Source organism: Astyanax mexicanus, chromosome 5, assembly GCF_023375975.1.
Source record: "Astyanax mexicanus isolate ESR-SI-001 chromosome 5, AstMex3_surface, whole genome shotgun sequence".
In the NCBI taxonomy this organism is placed as follows: domain Eukaryota; kingdom Metazoa; phylum Chordata; class Actinopteri; order Characiformes; family Acestrorhamphidae; genus Astyanax; species Astyanax mexicanus.
In genome coordinates, this window is record NC_064412.1 from 45,821,798 (window position 1) to 45,840,062 (window position 18,265).

Here is an 18,265-nt window from a genome sequence, read left to right on the forward strand (position 1 = left end):
ATATATATATATCGGCTTTCATTATATATATATCAGAGTTCATTATATATATATCAGCTTTCATTATATATATATATATCAGAGTTCATTATATATATATTAGAGTTCATTATATATATCAGCTTTCATTATATATATATATATCAGAGTTCATTATATATATATATATATATATATATATATATATATATATATATATATATATCAGCTTTCATTATATATATATATATATATATATATATATATATATATATATATATATATATATCAGAGTTCATTATATATATATCAGAGTTCATTATACACTCTAAAAAATATTCCAGTGGCTTTGTAAATATAACAATAATAAACAGCTATACTGCATTAAAAAAATATCTGAAAATCATTTAATTAATTAATTAATTGTTTGAGTTGGAGATATAAAAAAAAATACCTAAATCACCAACAGATACATTTGTCCTGAATTTACATCTTCTATTTAAGTTTTCTTTAAGAAAATTAATTAGTAGTTGACTAACTAACTTAATTTTTAGAATAAGCTTAATATTTTTGGTAAATTCTAAATATAATATTTAAGATGGGAGAAGTTTAACTGGTCAGTTTCAGTTACAACATTTATTATTTACTTCGAATCAATATTTCATTTTCTTCTAAAACAACTGAAGAAATTGAGTTAGTTAAGTTAAATGTCATCACTTGGACGCCATTAACAAAAAGTGCGCGAAGAGACCGCAGCCTTCTGGGAAATCTGCTGAGGAATCCCGCAGTACTGGAGAGAGCCATCTTGAACTCTACTTGCAGATATTGGTAAGTAGACACCTAGCAACTAATATTTTTGGTTTTACAGTTAATTGTGACCCTGTATTTGTGGATTCACAAGGTTTAAGATCTCTAGAGGTAGGTTACTGAGCGTGGGGTTCAAGTTTAAGAGAACCGAAGGAGGAGATGGAGGTAGAGGAGAAGGAGAGGGGCTAGGATAACCAACCTAGCTAACGTTAGCGGTTAGCTAGCTAGCATACTAATGTTACTGGGGAGAGAACTTAGCGTTAGCGGTTAGCAAGCTAGCATACTAATGTTACTGGGGAGAGAACTTGGCGTTAGCGGTTATAGAACTAATATTTGCTGTGAGTTAGCTAACTGGAAGTTAAAAATTATCCTCTTAAGATGCCCTGGACGAGGCTGAAGTTGGCGTCTTATTCGCCAGTGTCTTATTCGGATTTTCCGGTCCACCTTAAAAAGTCGAAGTACCAATTATTCGCCAGTAGAGAGCAGGGTTGAGCCGAGCAAAACGAGTTTGGCATTTAGGGCATATTACACTGAGAATACATTGCCTGTTCTGGGTATTTCCAGTTGCCCGAACTCCAGATTATCAAATAGTCTGTTGAATTTGACACCACATTATGAAAATATAACTAGTATACTGTGAATAGCCTAAAGAACTTAACATTTAATGTACAGTTTTTATTATTATGAGCCTCTGAACTTGGCATTTGAGAAGATTAAAGAAGAATAAATTGCCTGTTCTGCATATTTCCAGATGCCCTAAATCCAGATTCTCAAATAGTCTGTTAAATTTGACACAAAATTATGAAACTATACCTATTAAACTGTGAACAGCCTTTATAACAAAAAAAAAAATACTGTACAGTTTTTTTATAATGAGCCTCTGAACGTGGCATTTGAGAAGATGTCAGGAGAATAAATTGCCTGTTCTGCATATTTCCAGTTACCCTAATTCCAGATTGTCAAATAGTCTGTTAAATTTGACACAAAATCATGAAAACATACCTATTACACTGTGATGAGCCCAAAGAGCTAAAATATTACTGTACAGTTTTTTTATTATGACCCTGTGAACTTGGCATTTGAGAAGATTAAAGAATAAATTGCCTGTTCTGCATGTTTACAGATGCCCTAAATCCAGATTCTCAAATAGTCTGTTGAATCAGACACCACATTATGAAAATATACCTATTAGACTGTGATTAGCCTAAAGAGCTAAAAATATTACTGTACAGTTTTTTATTATGACCCTGTGAACTTGGCATTTGAGAAGATTAAAGAATAAATTGCCTGTTCTGCATGTTTACAGATGCCCTAAATCCAGATTCTCAAATAGTCTGTTGAATCAGACACAAAATCATGAAAACATACCTATTACACTGTGATGAGCCCAAAGAGCTAAAAATATTACTGTACAGTTTTTTTATTATTACCCTGTGGATTTAGGGCATCTGGAAATATGCAGAACGGGCAATTTATTCTCCTTTAATCTTCTCAAATGCCAAGTTCAGAGGCTCATTATAAAAAAACTGTACAATAATATTTTTTGTTATTTAGGCTATTCACAGTTTAATAGGTATATTTTCATAATGTGGTGTCTGATTCAACAGACTATTTGAGAATCTGGATTTAGGGCATCTGGAAACATGCAGAACAGGCAATTTATTCTTCTTTAATCTTCTCAAATGCCAAGTTCACAGGGTCATAATAAAAAAAACTGTACAGTAATATTTTTAGCTCTTTAGGCTAATCACAGTCTAATAGGTATATTTTCATAATGTGGTGTCTGATTCAACAGACTATTTGAGAATCTGGATTTAGGGCATCTAAACATGCAGAACAGGCAATTTCTTCTTCTTTAATCTTCTCAAATGCCAAGTTCACAGGGTCATAATAAAAAAACTGTACAGTAATATTTTTAGCTCTTTAGGCTAATCACAGTGTAATAGGTATGTTTTCATGATTTTGTGTCAAATTTAACAGACCATTTGAGAATCTGGATTTAGGGCATCTGGAAATATGCAGAACAGGCAATTTATTCTTCTTTAATCTTCTCAAATGCCAAGTTCACAGGGTCATAATAAAAAAACTGTACAGTAATATTTCTAGTTATTTAGGCTATTCACAGTTTAATAGGTATATTTTCATAATGTGGTGTTGATTTCAACAGACTATTTGACAATCTGGAATTAGGGTAACTGGAAATATGCAGAACAGGCAATTTATTCTACTGACATATTCTGAAATGCCAAGTTCAGAGGGTCATAATAATAAACTGTACAGTAATCTTTGTAGTTATTAAAGATTTTCACAGTTTAATATGTAAATTTTCATAATTTGTGTCAAATTTAACAGACTATTTGAATATGTGGATTTAGGGCATCTAGAAATATGCAGAACAGGCAATTTATTCTCCTTTAATCTTCTCAAATGCCAAGTTCAGAGGCTCATAATAAAAAAAAACTGTACATTAAATGTTAAGTTCTTTAGGCTATTCACAGTATACTAGTTATATTTTCATAATGTGGTGTCAAATTCAACAGACTATTTGATAATCTGGAGTTCGGGCAACTGGAAATACCCAGAACAGGCAATGTATTCTCAGTGTAATATGCCCTAAATGCCAAACTCGTTTTGCTCGGCTCAACCCTGCTCTCTACTGGCGAATAATTGGTACTTCGACTTTTTAAGGTGGACCGGAAAATCCGAATAAGACACTGGCGAATAAGACGCCAACTTCAGCCTCGTATGCCCTGGCCCGCCCGTGGGCCAAAACAATGTCATAATTAATATCTGACTGTGTTTATGAATAAGTATAAGCTCAGTATAGACATCCAATATGCAATGTTAAAGCTTAGAATCTCTGATTTTCAGTTATCTTGCCTATTTAGCTGAATTTCCTATAAGAAAATACACATTTAGGGCAAAATATGCCTTTTTTATTAGAAATATGATTAATAATTTTCATATTTGCGTTTTTTCAACGTCTGTATTTGATCCAATACGGTCGTTATAGATCATTCAAACCGTCTGACTGGATTACGGAACTAAGTTACTAAAGTGTGCGTTACACTGTTTTACCGCAGCATTTTTTATAGATCTCTAAGCGCCCGGGGTTACTGAATCTGAACACTTTATAGCAAAATATAGAGCTGCAAAAACACTTCATCCTTATAAATATTTCATTTTATAGATCTGAAAATAAAATCTGAAAAGCACCTAAAATTGTTCCTGGATTTTAATATATTTTGACCATTTTATGTTCAATTGAATAATTTAAATAATTGAATAATTGTAAAGTATTTTCAATTCCTTTTGTAAAGGCTTCTAAGTATTATTAATTCATAAAATTGATTCTGAATTATTTAATATTAGTCTGAAAAGCCTTAAAATTTGAATGTGTAATTTCAGGCAGAAATTGGTAAAATTAGGCTTGGAGTTTAAGAGTATTTTTTGGTACCATTTAGTCGCTATTAATTATATTTTCAACGATGTATTATGATTTTCTATGTTCTATGATGTATCTAATGTAGTTAACTAAAGAACTAGCTAACATTAGCAGCAAGGTGTTGGCTAACTAAGAGTTAAAAAAAATAATGGTTAATGGACACCAGTGTTGGGAATAACGGCGTTATAATTAACGGCGTTACTAACGCCGTTACTTTTTTCAGTAACGAGTAATCTAACTAATTACTCTGACTGTAACTATAACGCCGTTACCATTTCTGACACCCCGTTACTGCACGTTACTTTAGCCACTCTATGAACTTTTTTTTTTTGCTTCGCGCATACAGACAAAGGCGCAAGTGTGTGTGTGTGTGTGTGTGTTTGTGTGTCAGGGAAGGGAAGAGTGAAATAACCGCCTAAGCAATGATTGGCTAAGGAAGATTACATCTTCAGCCAATCAGAGAAAATAGGTGGGTGGGTGATTAGATCGCATGCGTAGTGGCGGGTGTTTTCAGTGCATAGCGAGAGATGGCGAGTGAGGAGGACTCCAGCGGCAAAACAGCCTTTTCCAGATGGAAATACAGGCAGTATTTCAAACTCACTGAGGTGAAAGGTAAAAATGTGCACGTCAAGTGCACATTATGTCCCCGAACGAAAACTTTGTCTACGTCTTGTGTAAGCAACTCCAACTTGATGAAACACCTGTCGACGGCTCACGCTTCGATCAAACTTGTGGCCCAAGAATATACAGGTAATACGGCTAGTGTTGACGAAGGGTCCGCTAACAAGGAAGGACCCCCCCCATGCAAGCAACAAAAGCTTGACTTTAGTGCATCGGCTCCTCAGAAACTCTCAGAGAGAGCTCAATGGCTTGATAGGAGCATACATTGTGGAAAACATGCTTTCGATATCAACAGTGGAGTCAGATTCCTTCAGGGCGTTGATAGGCAAAATCCCAAGAAAAGGAGGCGCCGGTCCACCTTGTAGAAAGACGTTTTCAAAATACATTGATGCCGAATATTCTAAAATGAATTCTGAGCTAAAAAAAGAATTCGAACAGCTGGAATACTTGGCAACTACTGCAGATATATGGACTGCACATAACAAAAGCTACCTGGGCGTAACTGCACACTGGATGCATCCAGCAAACTTTCAACGAAAAAAAGCTGCCCTGGCATGCCGACGGTTCAAGGGCCGTCATACACACGAGAGCATTGCCATAGAACTTGACAACATCCACTCGTCATTTGGCATTTCGCACAAAATAACAGCAACTGTCACTGACAATGGCTCGAATTTCGTTAAGGCTTTTAAGAGGTATCAGTCAGTTGAGGAGGATGACTCTGTGGATGAGGAAGATGACGAGGTTACTTTTGTTGACATGAATGATGCCTTGCAAAGCCGTGTTGATGAGGATGATGATGTGATTAATTTACCACCACACTACAGGTGTGCATCACACATACTGAACCTTGTGTCATGTTCTGACATTGAAAAGTGGATTCTCTCCAGACCAGAGAAGGCAGTTTACAGGAGTGCAACTGCAAAATGCACAGCCTTGTGGAATAAGGCCAGCCGTTCCACAGTGGCTGCAGAGACAGTAGAGGATGTGGTTGCAAAGAAGCTGATAGTGCCTTGCAGTACCAGATGGAATTCTTTTTATGATGCTCTAGCTAGGATTTGCGAGATTTCCATAGTGGACTTAAACACCATCTCATCCAAGTTTGGCTCGAAAGCAATCACAGAAAAAGAGCATCAGTTCCTGAAGGAATATTGCATTGCGATGAAGCCACTGACAGTTGCCCTAGATATCCTACAGGGAGAGGACAACTGCTACCACGGCACACTGCTACCTACCCTGGAGACCTTGATGATGAAAACCCTTGAGCTGAAGAGAGCACTTCAAATACTTGTGGACCTTCCAGAGGCAATTGTGGAGGTAAGAACTACATTTCTGTGTAATACATCCATACACTTTGAAAATTAATAATATAGCAGAGATGCTCACAAGTCTTTCGGCACGAGTTCGAGTCAAGTCTCAATCTCTTCTGGCGAAAAAAAAGTCAAAGTATTACTCCGTGAGGCAAATAAGGCCTGCTCTTTAAAATAATAGAAAATGAATAACAATTTCTTTTATTAACCGAAAAATAAATATGAAATTGGAAAATAACCAGTTAAACTAAGCCTAATAAAATCTAATCTAACGAATTTTAAAAGATCAAAAACGAAAAACTTAGCAGAAGAGTATAGAACAATAAAGTAATATGCGCTTTCTCAACGTTTTGTTCTGCTGAACCGAGTGCTGGTATCGGAAAGAGTTCTGCATACTAGAGATTAGATTGTCTGCCTGAACGCAAGCCTGAACCCCAGCCTGTCTGACCCGCTGCATGAACTCGGGCCGGCCGAGAATTTCCACCGCTTTCCTCTGGCCCTGACAGGTTAGGCGAAAGAAAATGGTCTGTGTTTTAATGTAACAAATCACACTGTGATTTTTGTGATGTTTCACCAGTTACAGCTAATCTGCGCGTTTAAAGCTCAACGCATGAATTAATCGGTGCGCTGCGCACCTTGCGTGCTCGCGGGGGATTTGGCGCGTCCGTCAAGCAAGATAATGGATAGTTTTGGGGGCAGAGAAGATGAAGTACAGCACGTTCATCTCAGATTTGTAGTTAAAAGGTTAGTTTTAATGCCCTACTAAATTAATGTGGATTTCAAGCTCGGCACGGGTCGTGCAGACCTTGCAGGATTTTTTCTGCCTACGGGCTGCATTTGACGGAAAGTCTAGCAGCTCCTCAGTCAGACAACAGTGTCAGCATATAAATCGCGTGCGTTTTCCTACAAGACAAACCATACAAAAGTGCACTCATGAACTCATTAAAGATCACACAGTGTCTGTCTGGCTTAAAATACTTAGGTACAGCTATTAAATGAATAAATCAACATTCATTAAAAGATCAGTGAGAAGTTCTGTATGCTAAATAACAAATAATCTAGCAACATGCTAGAAGCTAATAAGCTAATAACATTTCATAATAACAAAAAATAGAGATGAAATTGGACAATAACCAACTAAAGTGAGCTCAAAATGCTATAAGAAATATAATCTAACGAATTCCAAAATATAAAATCGAAATACTAAAAAAAAACCCCTAAAAAACTAATATTACAAAAAAATGTATGCAAATATCCACAAGTAAATAAACTGGTCTGGGCGACTAAACCAAACAAAAAAAAACTAAGAAATTAACAAAAACAACAATTTAATAGCCACTAAAGTGGTATTTATCTCAAAGCAGCAGCTTAAAAACCAGAATATGCAGCAAAGACCAGCAGCACTGTTAGAGCAACACCTCTAGAACAGAAGGAGCAGCAGCAGCCTGACGGTTCTAGTGAAATAATTAAAATGTGAATACACAACAGAGTGCTGTACCACATAAAAACGGTCCATGGAAGCTAGTCCCACATTTCAGTTCCCCCAGTATTCAAATGCCAAAAATGGAGAAAAAAAACTTGGCAAATCTCTGTAATATAGTATATATTGTACTGGTAGTGTCTGTGTGTGTATGTGAAAGAGAGAGAGAGAGAGAGAGTGTGTGTGTATTTGTATAGACAGTCAGTCAATTTTTTTTTTTGCTTTATGTCATTTCAGGCAATTAAAGCAAGATTTACAGAGGTGCTGGACAGCGACAGTGCTCTCCTGGCTGCTGTGACTCTGCCCAGGTTCAAGTTACGTTGGCTGCGAACCCAAGAAAGAAAGGACAAGGCCAAAGCAGAACTGCTGGCGGTATGTCGTGCAAGTGTAAGAAATGAAGACCAGCAAAAAGGTACAAGCACTACCACACCCACATGTACCAACTCAACTGTTGAGGATGCATTCTTCTCCTTTGATGATGAGGACGACATATCTGCTACTGCAGAAAGTCAAGTCGCAGATTATTTGAAATCAGGAGCCCAAGGGATGGACTCACTTCATGGATTTCCTCTTATAAAGAGACTTTCCCTGAAGCATAATGCTGCCACTCCATCTAGTGCTCCAGTGGAGAGACTGTTTAGCCTGGGGAAGCTGGTCTTCACACCGAAGAGGAACAGACTCTCTGACCTCAAGTTTGAGAAGCTGCTTCTCCTACGATACAATCACTGGTTTACAGGCTAAAATTTTGACATGACTGGGTTGGGTGGGTGGATGGATGGAGAGAAAAATGCATGCATGTTTCTAAAGTTGGATTTAACAAACCCATGAACATTTTCATTTCAATTTAAAATGCACTCCTGTTAAGCTATTTACTTTCTTTAAGAAACAAAATTGGAGCACTTTATGTCCGTCTGTTTACTATGGTTGTGTATAGGGTTGCAGCGGTAACCGGTTTCACGGTATACCTTGGTATTAAAATGCACGGTTATCATACCGTGTGTGTTTGCTTATTACCGGTAAAACTCAAGCCAGCGGAGAAAGTCACCCGCGCATGCGCAACTCTGCTCCGCTTCAGCTACTCAGCACACAGCGGTGAGAATGGCAGAAGTGCATCAGACTAGAGCTTAGATTCTCTGCCCGAACCAGAACCAGACAAATAACGAAAACTGAAAGTGAAACTTAACTAATTTATTTATAAGCGCTGTTTTCACTCCCGCAGTTCTACAGCGGGAGGTGTTGTGCCGATTCTGTCGGCGAAGCGGGAGTCGGATTGAGCAGGGAGTCGGATTCGGCATAACAGCGGCAGCGCGGCTGCACCTCGCGGTCCGCGGTGTTAGTTGTAAGCGCTCGCGCTAGCCGCAAAATACGACAGAAAACACTGAGAAACTGCAGAATTATGAATTGGACTAAAATGAGCACGAGGAGATAAAAGAGAACCTTTACCTGTGAGTAGCTCACATCAGAACACGCAAATCTCTCTCTCTCTGTGTCTCTCTCTCTCGCACGTGAACTTCTCCGCACTGTGTTTAGCTGTTCTTAAAAATCATTTTTATTAAATAATAGTTCTATGCTTCTATGTTAGTGTTAATTTACATAATTCTGATCATATTTCGCTCATTCAAACAGCCTGAAAACAGACTTGTAATCTTGTAATCAACAAGCTTGTAATCAATGTGGCCGTAGTCACAGCTAAAGGAGGAAATACATCAAACCTGTTCTTCCATCTCCGAGAACACCACCCCGCTGTGCAGCGCAAAGTATGTGTTCAGTTTATAATTTTACCTAAATAACCTAAATAAAACTTCTTTGTAGTCGTGCACAACCCATGCGGTAAGCGCCCGCAAAAGCGCTGAGTTATCCGAAATTTGGGCACGCAGGTACAGGCGTGAAGTGCGTGCTACGATGGATTCACGTGTCCGTGTAAAGGTCCTGGCCGGACTGGATGTGAAAGACGCCATTCATTTACATGCGTTGATTTTCAAATTCTGACGTGCCTGTTTTTCATATGTTAAAACCAGACTCGGTGTGAAAGCCTTAAAATAGAAATCTCTATTGTGAGGATCATGTCAGAAATAAATCCCCTCTTTCTGCAGTATCTGGTTATATACCAACTTTTTTTTATATATATATACACTCTTAATGCCCTTAAGAGTAGTGGAAAAACATGGTTTCCTTCACCTGATGGTGTAGTTTCTACAATAAATAGTTAATTGAACAAAAAAAACTTTGTTGTAATTTCTTTAAGGGTCAGTTTAATAATATATGTAACAAACTGTTATACCGTGATAACCGTGATACCGCGGTATTTTCCGAGACGGTTATCATACCGTGAAAATCTCATACCGTTGCAACCCTAGTTGTGTACTAGTTCTGTTAAGTTAGCGTTGCAGTAAGTGAAAATTTGTTCAGGTTACTGTCTTTGCTTTGGTTAGACAACTGGGATGGCTGGGATAAATTATTGCACAGATGCAAAATGCATGTTTTGGACTTTTAGTTGGATTTAAGAAATCCATATACATTTTAGTTCAGTTTAAACAAGCCTTAAATTGTGTATATATTTTTTTTAAACACATTTTGAGAACTGTTGGTCCATCCGTTGTTGCTTACATTGAGTTCCAATAAATGCAAAGCTCTATGCAGGTACTTGTCTTTGCTCTCTGCACTCTATTCATCTGGCTTATGAAACACGCTCTGAGAAGGTGGGGGCTGGGGGGTGAGGTTTACGGGGCGAGTAAAACAAAAGTAACGCAATAGTTACTTTTACTGGTAACTAGTTACTTTTATAGTGGAGTAACTCAGTTACTAACTCAGTTACTTTTTCGGAGAAGTAACTAGTAACTATAACTAATTACTTTTTCAAAGTAACGTGCCCAACACTGATGGACACTGATATTATTTATGAAGAAGATACTAATGTGCCCATCGTAGTATTTTAAATAATTTAAATCATAAGCAACTAAAAAATGTGTGTATATATATATATATATATATATATATATATATATATATATGTATATATATATAAATATAATATTTTTTATTAAAATATATTATTTTAATTTTTTTCTTCTCTTAATGTTAGTCTGTTAGCGGTCTCTACTTTTCTCTGTCTTCACTCGGACTTGACATGTCCCGGTCTTGGTAAAGCGGTCTGGACTACAACACTAGTTCACAGTATTGTTTTAAACTTTAGTATTAAAACAGTGACCTCTAATGTTTTTTTATAAAGTATTAAGTTAACTCTCAACTATCTCTGCTGTGTGTAATTTACTGAGAAACTTAAATTGAGCTTGGTAATGATCTTACTTGCAATGAATTGACAATGTTTCAGTATTGTTTTGAAAAAAAATTAAAATGCTAATATCCCATGTAATGCAGAATTGTTTTGTCAAAGTTTAATAGGGAATTTTAAATATTTTTAAGAAGAGAGAGCCATACTTGCCCAACCTGTCATATTTTCAATAAAACACTTGGTGCCTAGAAAATTTCATTTCATCCCCCACTTGTCAATCATGTTTAATATGTCCTACATTTGTTTTACAGCACCAGTACCTTTAAGGAGAGAAGCTGAACAAGGGTAAAACAGAGGAGGTAAATGTTGTCAATTTATTATTGTGTTCCTGAATGATTAAATATGTAATTGTTAAAAATGTATACTTACTCTTGTGGGAATCTAAAATATAGTGTTGGTTGATGTAGTTTTGACATATGTACCGTAGTTCACAATATAGGGTATAATGAGCTATTCAAGTTTCAGCTAGCATTCAGTGTGGTGTGCATGTTTGTGAACACAGTCTGACCACGTAATGAGAAGATTAATTGTGCAGCACTAGTGTAACATTTTAAACTTTGGATGAAAGGCAGTCAGTCCATCAATGAAAATTGCAAGTCTGTTAGATTCCTCTGGTAATGTTATTGTCTCTTTTTAGGTGTCTGCTTATGGGATGGCCCTGTAAACTCTGCACAGGGGAGAATGCCAGATGGATAATACATCAGTGTCTACATATAACCGTGCGTCCACACCGAACGCGACGCGAGCGACAAAGCAGCCGGAAGTCATTCATTTTCAATTAGAGCCAGCGACACTGGGCGACAGGCAGCGACGCGGCGCGACGCGATGCGAAGCGGGCGGTTTGAGCGACGCGAGAGAGTTGACCAGAACTTAACTTTATGCAAATGAGCAGCGACGCGCGGCGGCGACTACCAATCAGAAACAGATTCTCATATGTTCGGCCTGAAATCGCTGCTCTGATTTTCGGTTCCTACTGAAGATTTATTCCGCCAGCAAAACGGAGAGAACAGAACTGAACTGAACTGAGCTGATCTGAGGTAAAATACTCCACTACACCAGCAGCTACCCCACTATAGTACTATCCTTACAGAATTACCTTTTTTAATAGAAAACTATATATTAAAACTGAGGAAATTATTTATTAAATTAACAGATTTATGACAACTAAAGAATATTTTTTAAAATTAACAGAACCTTTTATTGAAACAAAGGGAATTATTTATTAAAGTTAACATAACGATTTATTACAACTGAAGAAAGTATTTAACACATTTAACGTAACGATTTATTCAAACTGAGGTATGGAATTTGGAACGATTTAGTTAAATCTGAGAGAATTATTTATTACATTTTACAGAAAGATTTATTAAAACTGAGGGAATTATTTATTAAATTAAGAGAAAGACTGTTTATTAAATCAAGAGGATTATTTAATATATTTAAGTAAACATATTAATTACATCCAAGGAATAATTTATTACATTAAGTTAACAATACTATACAACAATACTACTAACAACACTATTTTAAATTATGGACAAATATATTTATATTATATAATATATTGTAAGAGAATGATTTACTACATTAAGGAAAATAATGTATTATATTTAAGTAAACCCATTTATTGTAATATGAAATAGTTATGTTAAATAATTGTACTTAATAATAGTTATAAAATATATAAAGATTTATTGTTTGTGAAACGTCTGTACGACTGTTTATGGTTTAGGAATTGTGTAGATAGGCTGAACCCTTGTTTCTGTACGTGCCGTATTAGGAAAACGCCCACCAGCGACAGCTCGTTCTGAGTGAGACACGCCCACAAGCGACTCATCGCCTGTTGCACAGGCGACACAGAGCGATTTTATCGCGTTCGGTGTGAACGTACAGTAACCCACATAAATTGCACTGGGTTATTGGGTGCAGTTTGCCCCCAGTCCACTAGAGGGTGCTGTGGCGCATGTAAAGGAGTGCATCGCCACTTAGAAGAAGACTTCATGAGCACATTTTCTCTTCAGTAGTAGATAGAGCTTTCAGGAGTAATAGAAAGATAAAGATTTAACAACATCTTGACATTTAACCATTCCTTTTCGATTCAATCCTTTGTTTTACTCATTCAAGAAGAAGTTTTCATTTGAATTACCACTCTAGAGCGTTTAATCATTGAATCTCCGGTGAGTGTCTGTTTTACAATGCAAGCCAGTGTATTAGACATTGGTTAGCTTCTTTTTACTCTTGAGGTAAAACAAACTTGATGGTCTAATTTTGTACTTTATGTTATGTGTGTTGTATGTAGAGCTAAAATAAAAAACCAGTTGGAGATATATTGAGACCTGTTATTGTTTAAAACCGCCGTGTTAGTTTAGAGCGGCGCCTTTTTTTCTGATCACGTGCACCCTGCGTGGGCACGCATATATAGGGCCAACGTTTTCAGGCCTAAAGCCATTGTAATGACGTTTTGAATGTAATATGATGTGGTTTACACATAGTAAGTTGCTAATGGCTTACTGTTGATATGGTAATTGTTTAACTGTGAATGTACATGTCTTATGTGTGTTGACTAGAGTTACAAATGACACACTGTTATTCAACTGAACTGGTACTGTATTGTACAGTTGTTTAAGCACTTGATTTACATTAGATTCTATATTTATAGAAATTATATTTGAGTCTAAGTGTTAATGCTTAAGGTGTGAAGTGAAACAATCCTGCATGGCACTAATGAGGTATCTTACACTGCCACTTGCAGATTGGTTTTTTTGTTGTGCATCTTCTGCCACAATTAAGAGAGAGAGAGAGAGAGAGATACGGCGAGCCTGTGACCTTCCTAAGGACTGTGACCAGCGTGTGTTCGTGTCAACCTGCAAGCCTGTGACTTGGACGCATCCTGTTTGCATTCCCTTGGATTACAGATAAGAATTAAGATACACCTCACTCACATACTACCCGGGTAGTGATTCAAAAAGGCCTTGTTTTCATTTTTTGTTCATTGATCTATTCAAAGTACGTACGAAGACTTTTTTTTTCAATTTTTTCTACTTTTTCCCCTTCGTGTGGAATTAAAGAGCATTTATTGAACTTTGAACCGAAACTTTGAGTTTGAACATTGAGGTTGGATATTGAACTTTGGGGTTGAACTTTATTGCACCTTGTTCTACATTGGGTAACTGACTGACTATACATTTTACTGACTGACTAAGGGTTTTACATTTTCTATTGTGGTTACTGATATCTTTTCCCTGTGTGCTACAATAAATGTTACTCCTTTTTTTTCTTCATCTAAATTCTGGTCATTGCCAATTCTCTCCCTGTAGCCGAACCTAGCTCTGATGACTCTAGTAATATAGTAGTCCCATATATTATGTTAAGATAGAAGCGTTACATACACAAGACACTATTCTGCTGTACCCTTGTGAAAGCACCCATAGAACATTTTGGCCAGATGAAATCTTCATTCCTCTTTTCTCTGGGGCAACCGAGGCAATTTTGAGGAACGCCAGTGAATTTCTCCAAAATGTTGCTTTGCAGAACCATACTCTGGTAAAGTCTGAAATAATGGAAAAATTAGCAGACTATATGTACAGCTACACAGCCTACCCCAAAGGCCTTCAGACTGGTCAGGTAGCAGAGGCTTTAGTGAAAAAGCACCCATGTCTGACAGAACCAGGCAGTCGTAATGGATGGATAGGATGGATGTATAGTCTCAAGTACAAGATGGGAAATTACAGATCAAAGCTCAGAAGTTTTGGATTCCCTGAGGTTACCCGCAACTCATTTAAGAACAAGCACCCTGATGACCAGTCTCCAGCAAAAAATATAAAGAAAGCAAGGAAAGGAGAAGTGCTGTTTCTTCCACACTATCCAGTAGGAGACAGCAAGGAACAGCAAGAGCTGGACCGATGTCAATTAATTGCCAAATCAAAGAAGAAAGACAGCACAGCCATCAAGGACTTGATGTGTAGAACATTTGCACATAGAAGACATGATGTCGTTACCCTACAGATGAGCATCAAAGACCTCAAGAACAGATGGCCTGCCTTGTTTAATGTCTCGCAAGTGAGTAAATAGAAAATTTGTAGTCATTACAGACATAGAGCTAAAACGTGCATGTGTAATAGTTTGACTTCCTACCCAAAGTTATATGGACTAAAGTTTGCTTCAGTGAATTAAATAGATTTTGTTACAGGTTTTTTGTTTTGTTTTTTCTTTTTATGTCCTTCTCAGGTCAGCGCAGAGTTTCAGAGAATCACCACACTGACTCTCGAGCCAAAGTTCTTTTCAGCGTTGGATCGCTATTCTCCTAAATTGCTGTCCCTGTTCCAAGCGAAGAAGGCTGCTGCAGGAGAAAGACATCGAGCTCAAATGAGTACTCTTCTTCAGGAGTTATAATTTGACCCCCACCTATTCTGTTGGTTTATTAACTGCCTTAAACATAATTTCATCATTGCCATTTCTTCTAATCATCAGTAATTATTACAGATATTCATATGTAGTGCATATAAAACAATAAGGACAGCCCAAGAGAAGCTTTGTCCTTTTAACATACAGTATTTATACATACAGGAATTTGACTGTTTTAACAATAAAGTTTTGGGTAAAATATATTTTTAAAATTATTAAAACTGTCATTTGCAGTATTTTTGTCTGCTTATGCATTTGATTTTATCATGAGAATTTCTAAGAATTACTTTTACATTAAACAAATGTAAGCCATTTTTATTTGTTGCATCCTGCTTTCACTAGTTAAAGGAGAACTCCGGTGTAAAATGGACTTTGGGTGTAGTGAAACATGATTACGAGTACTAAACTTTGAAAGTGCACAAGAAGTGTATTACATCGCATAGCACTGAGCTAATTCTTCAGACACCGCCATCTTAAAGTTAATTCACAGCAAGTCGAGTCACGAGCATGAATGAATAGGTAGGATGGGGAACCATTTTCAAAATGAATTCAGTGGAAATGCATGAATTCCAGCTGTTGCTGAAAATATCTGGTTACTGGCGATATGAGATGGAAAAGTTCCAATAACAAATAAACATAGTTCAAAATGTTTTACCATTCGTGCTCGACTGGCGACTTGCCGTGACTTAACTTAAGATGGCGGTACCTGGAGAACTAGCTTAGTGCTACGCGACGTAAACAGTCTATTTTAATAAACCTCTTGTGCACTTTCAAATTACTTAATGCCTCATTTTAGATGCCAAGGCTCTCTGAATTCTACCAATGAAGTGTGGAGCTATTTTGAGCTTGTTAGCGGTGGCAAAAAAAAAAGCTTGAAAAAAGTTCTGAATTCTGGAATGCTGTCTGCAAACGTTGGTTGGTAATTCAACAAAGGTTAGTACTCGTAATTACTTCACTACATCTGATGTCCATTTCACATGGGAGTTCTCCTTTAAAGTGAAGGTGAATGGTAATTTGTTTAAATGGGGTGTCCTATATTTCTTACGACTATCATTTGTGTAAAGTTAGGAAAGAGGTTCAGCTGTAAATCAAAGTGTAAAACTCAAAATAAAGGCTGAATTACATAGGCTGAATAATTAACTTGCATGCCTTGAAACTGAAGTTTTTAATCTATAACACCTGCTGAGCTCTCTCTAAAAACAAAGAGCTGGATTCTGGAAACCTTTCCACTCAGGTTCAAAGATTCAAAAACTACCTGCATGTGTAGTTTCAAAGTACTGATCAGAGAAATCTTGCTGTTGGAATTTTCCATTGTCAATGTATATCTGAGGGAAGAGTCCACTGTTCTCTTTAAATGCAGGTGGATATTTCCAGTGGTAAAATACTATTTGGACTGGAATTGATTACTTGTTTAAAACCCATCTTCTATACCATTTTGAGTTTTTGAATCACAGCCTGTGATTTGACAAGAGACTAATACAAAATGTGAAATGTAGCATTTGTCCTCAATTAGCAATTTCATATTTTAAGCCTGTTAACTCTTTTCAAGATAAGAGATTTTTTTTTTGTGTGTGTGTGATTTTACATGTAAAAATCCAACAAATGGATGTGTAATTTTAAGGCAGGAATATTTTATTCTAGCACAGAAGTCATTCTCAAGCTTTTAATGTATGTCTAATCAGACTTTTTCAAGTGAGGATGTTAGCTGAAAATGGGCAAAAATGAAAGAGGAATTCCGGTGTGAAATTGACCTTGTCTGTAAGAAAACATGAAAAAATGACTAACCTTTGTTGAATAGCCATCTTCCGTTCTACCACAGCTTACGTATGCCCCATGTAACCCCATATAGCCAATTCTGAAAAGTGGAAAATATTCTGTATTCGAGAAAGCTGCGGGAGAACGTAGGTTGTCTAGTCAGCAAAGGTTAGTACCCTTATCATGCTTTTTACTACAGCCAAAGTCAATTTTAGACCGGAATTGTACTTTAAGATAAAGAAGAGGGTATTCGCTTTCATGTCACTTCCCGTGCTAGTTATGTTATTGGAATATTAATTTATTTGAAGATTTATTAATCTAAATGCATAAGGTGCTGGAACAACCAGTGGTTCCATGGAGTTTAGGTGTGTTTCACCCAGTGACTGTAAAAAAAAAACATTGATGCCATAACTTGGCCTGTTTCACCTTGAATTTCATGTTCCACATTTGGAATAAATCTTTAAAATATTAATATGTCTACAGTTGCTTTATTTACATTTGATTCCATTTAGATAATTTTACTTCAAGTAAAGTCCTCCTTAAGGAATAGGTAAATACAGTTAAAAAAATTAGTAAAATTTGATAACTGATAAGTTCAGTATGAGTAGCATAAATTTAAAAACAATTAGTGCATGTAGTATATTTTATGTAGTCCTCTTTACCTGACATTTCAATTATATCTACTCAATTTTTTTAATTCTGCTGGCTTAAAAATTTTGTTTTATTTACTCAATATTTTTATTTTGTAGAGCTAAATGTGATTACTCGTATCTACTTAATTTTTTTGCTCACCTTTACTGAACTCGGAAGATTTATGTAAATGATTTCACAGATTTAAAATCTACTCAATATTTTTAAGTGTAAAAATGTTTCACCAAAAAAATTAAGTATATCGCTGTTTTACTTTTTAGAGTGTATATATATCAGAGTTCATTATATATATATCAGCTTTCATTATATATATATCGGCTTTCATTATTTATATCAGCTTTCATTATATATATATATATCAGCTTTCATTATATATATATATATATATATATATATATATACATATACACACACATATACATAGAACAATATATAACCTCAGATGTTCTGGAATGTCCCTTAGCCAATCACACCATGCGATCATAACTAACTGGTATAACCCACATTATAGCACTCCCTCT

General features: G+C 36.3%; 1 protein-coding gene across 3 annotated transcripts; it reads left to right on the forward strand.

Moving 5' to 3' along the window:
- The first annotated feature begins 713 nt into the window (after positions 1-713).
- LOC111190117 (uncharacterized) lies at positions 714-16,536 on the forward strand. 3 transcript variants are annotated; one of them, XR_007439179.1, is made up of 5 exons: positions 714-807; positions 11,186-11,233; positions 11,572-13,111; positions 13,687-14,993; positions 15,162-16,536. XR_007439179.1 is itself a non-coding variant. In XM_049479430.1 (2 exons), the coding sequence occupies exons 1-2, from the start codon at positions 14,493-14,495 to the stop codon at positions 15,324-15,326; spliced, it is 666 nt and encodes a 221-aa protein (XP_049335387.1). In that variant the 5' UTR covers positions 14,284-14,492; the 3' UTR covers positions 15,327-16,536. The 3 variants fall into 3 exon arrangements, 1 of the variants encoding a protein (XP_049335387.1); XR_007439180.1 differs by having other exon boundaries at positions 733-807; positions 11,572-11,971; XM_049479430.1 differs by lacking the exons at positions 714-807; positions 11,186-11,233; positions 11,572-13,111 and having other exon boundaries at positions 14,284-14,993.
- The last annotated feature ends 1,729 nt before the right edge of the window (positions 16,537-18,265 follow it).

What these genes read in the sequence shown, in the direction of transcription:
- LOC111190117 (XM_049479430.1), top strand. Translation starts at nt 14,493, where the DNA reads ATGGAAAAATTAGCAGACTATATGTACAGCTACACAGCCTACCCCAAA. An exon ending in CCTTGTTTAATGTCTCGCAA is followed by an intron (nt 14,994 to 15,161) that starts GTGAGTAAATAG and finishes TGTCCTTCTCAG; the next exon opens with GTCAGCGCAGAGTTTCAGAG.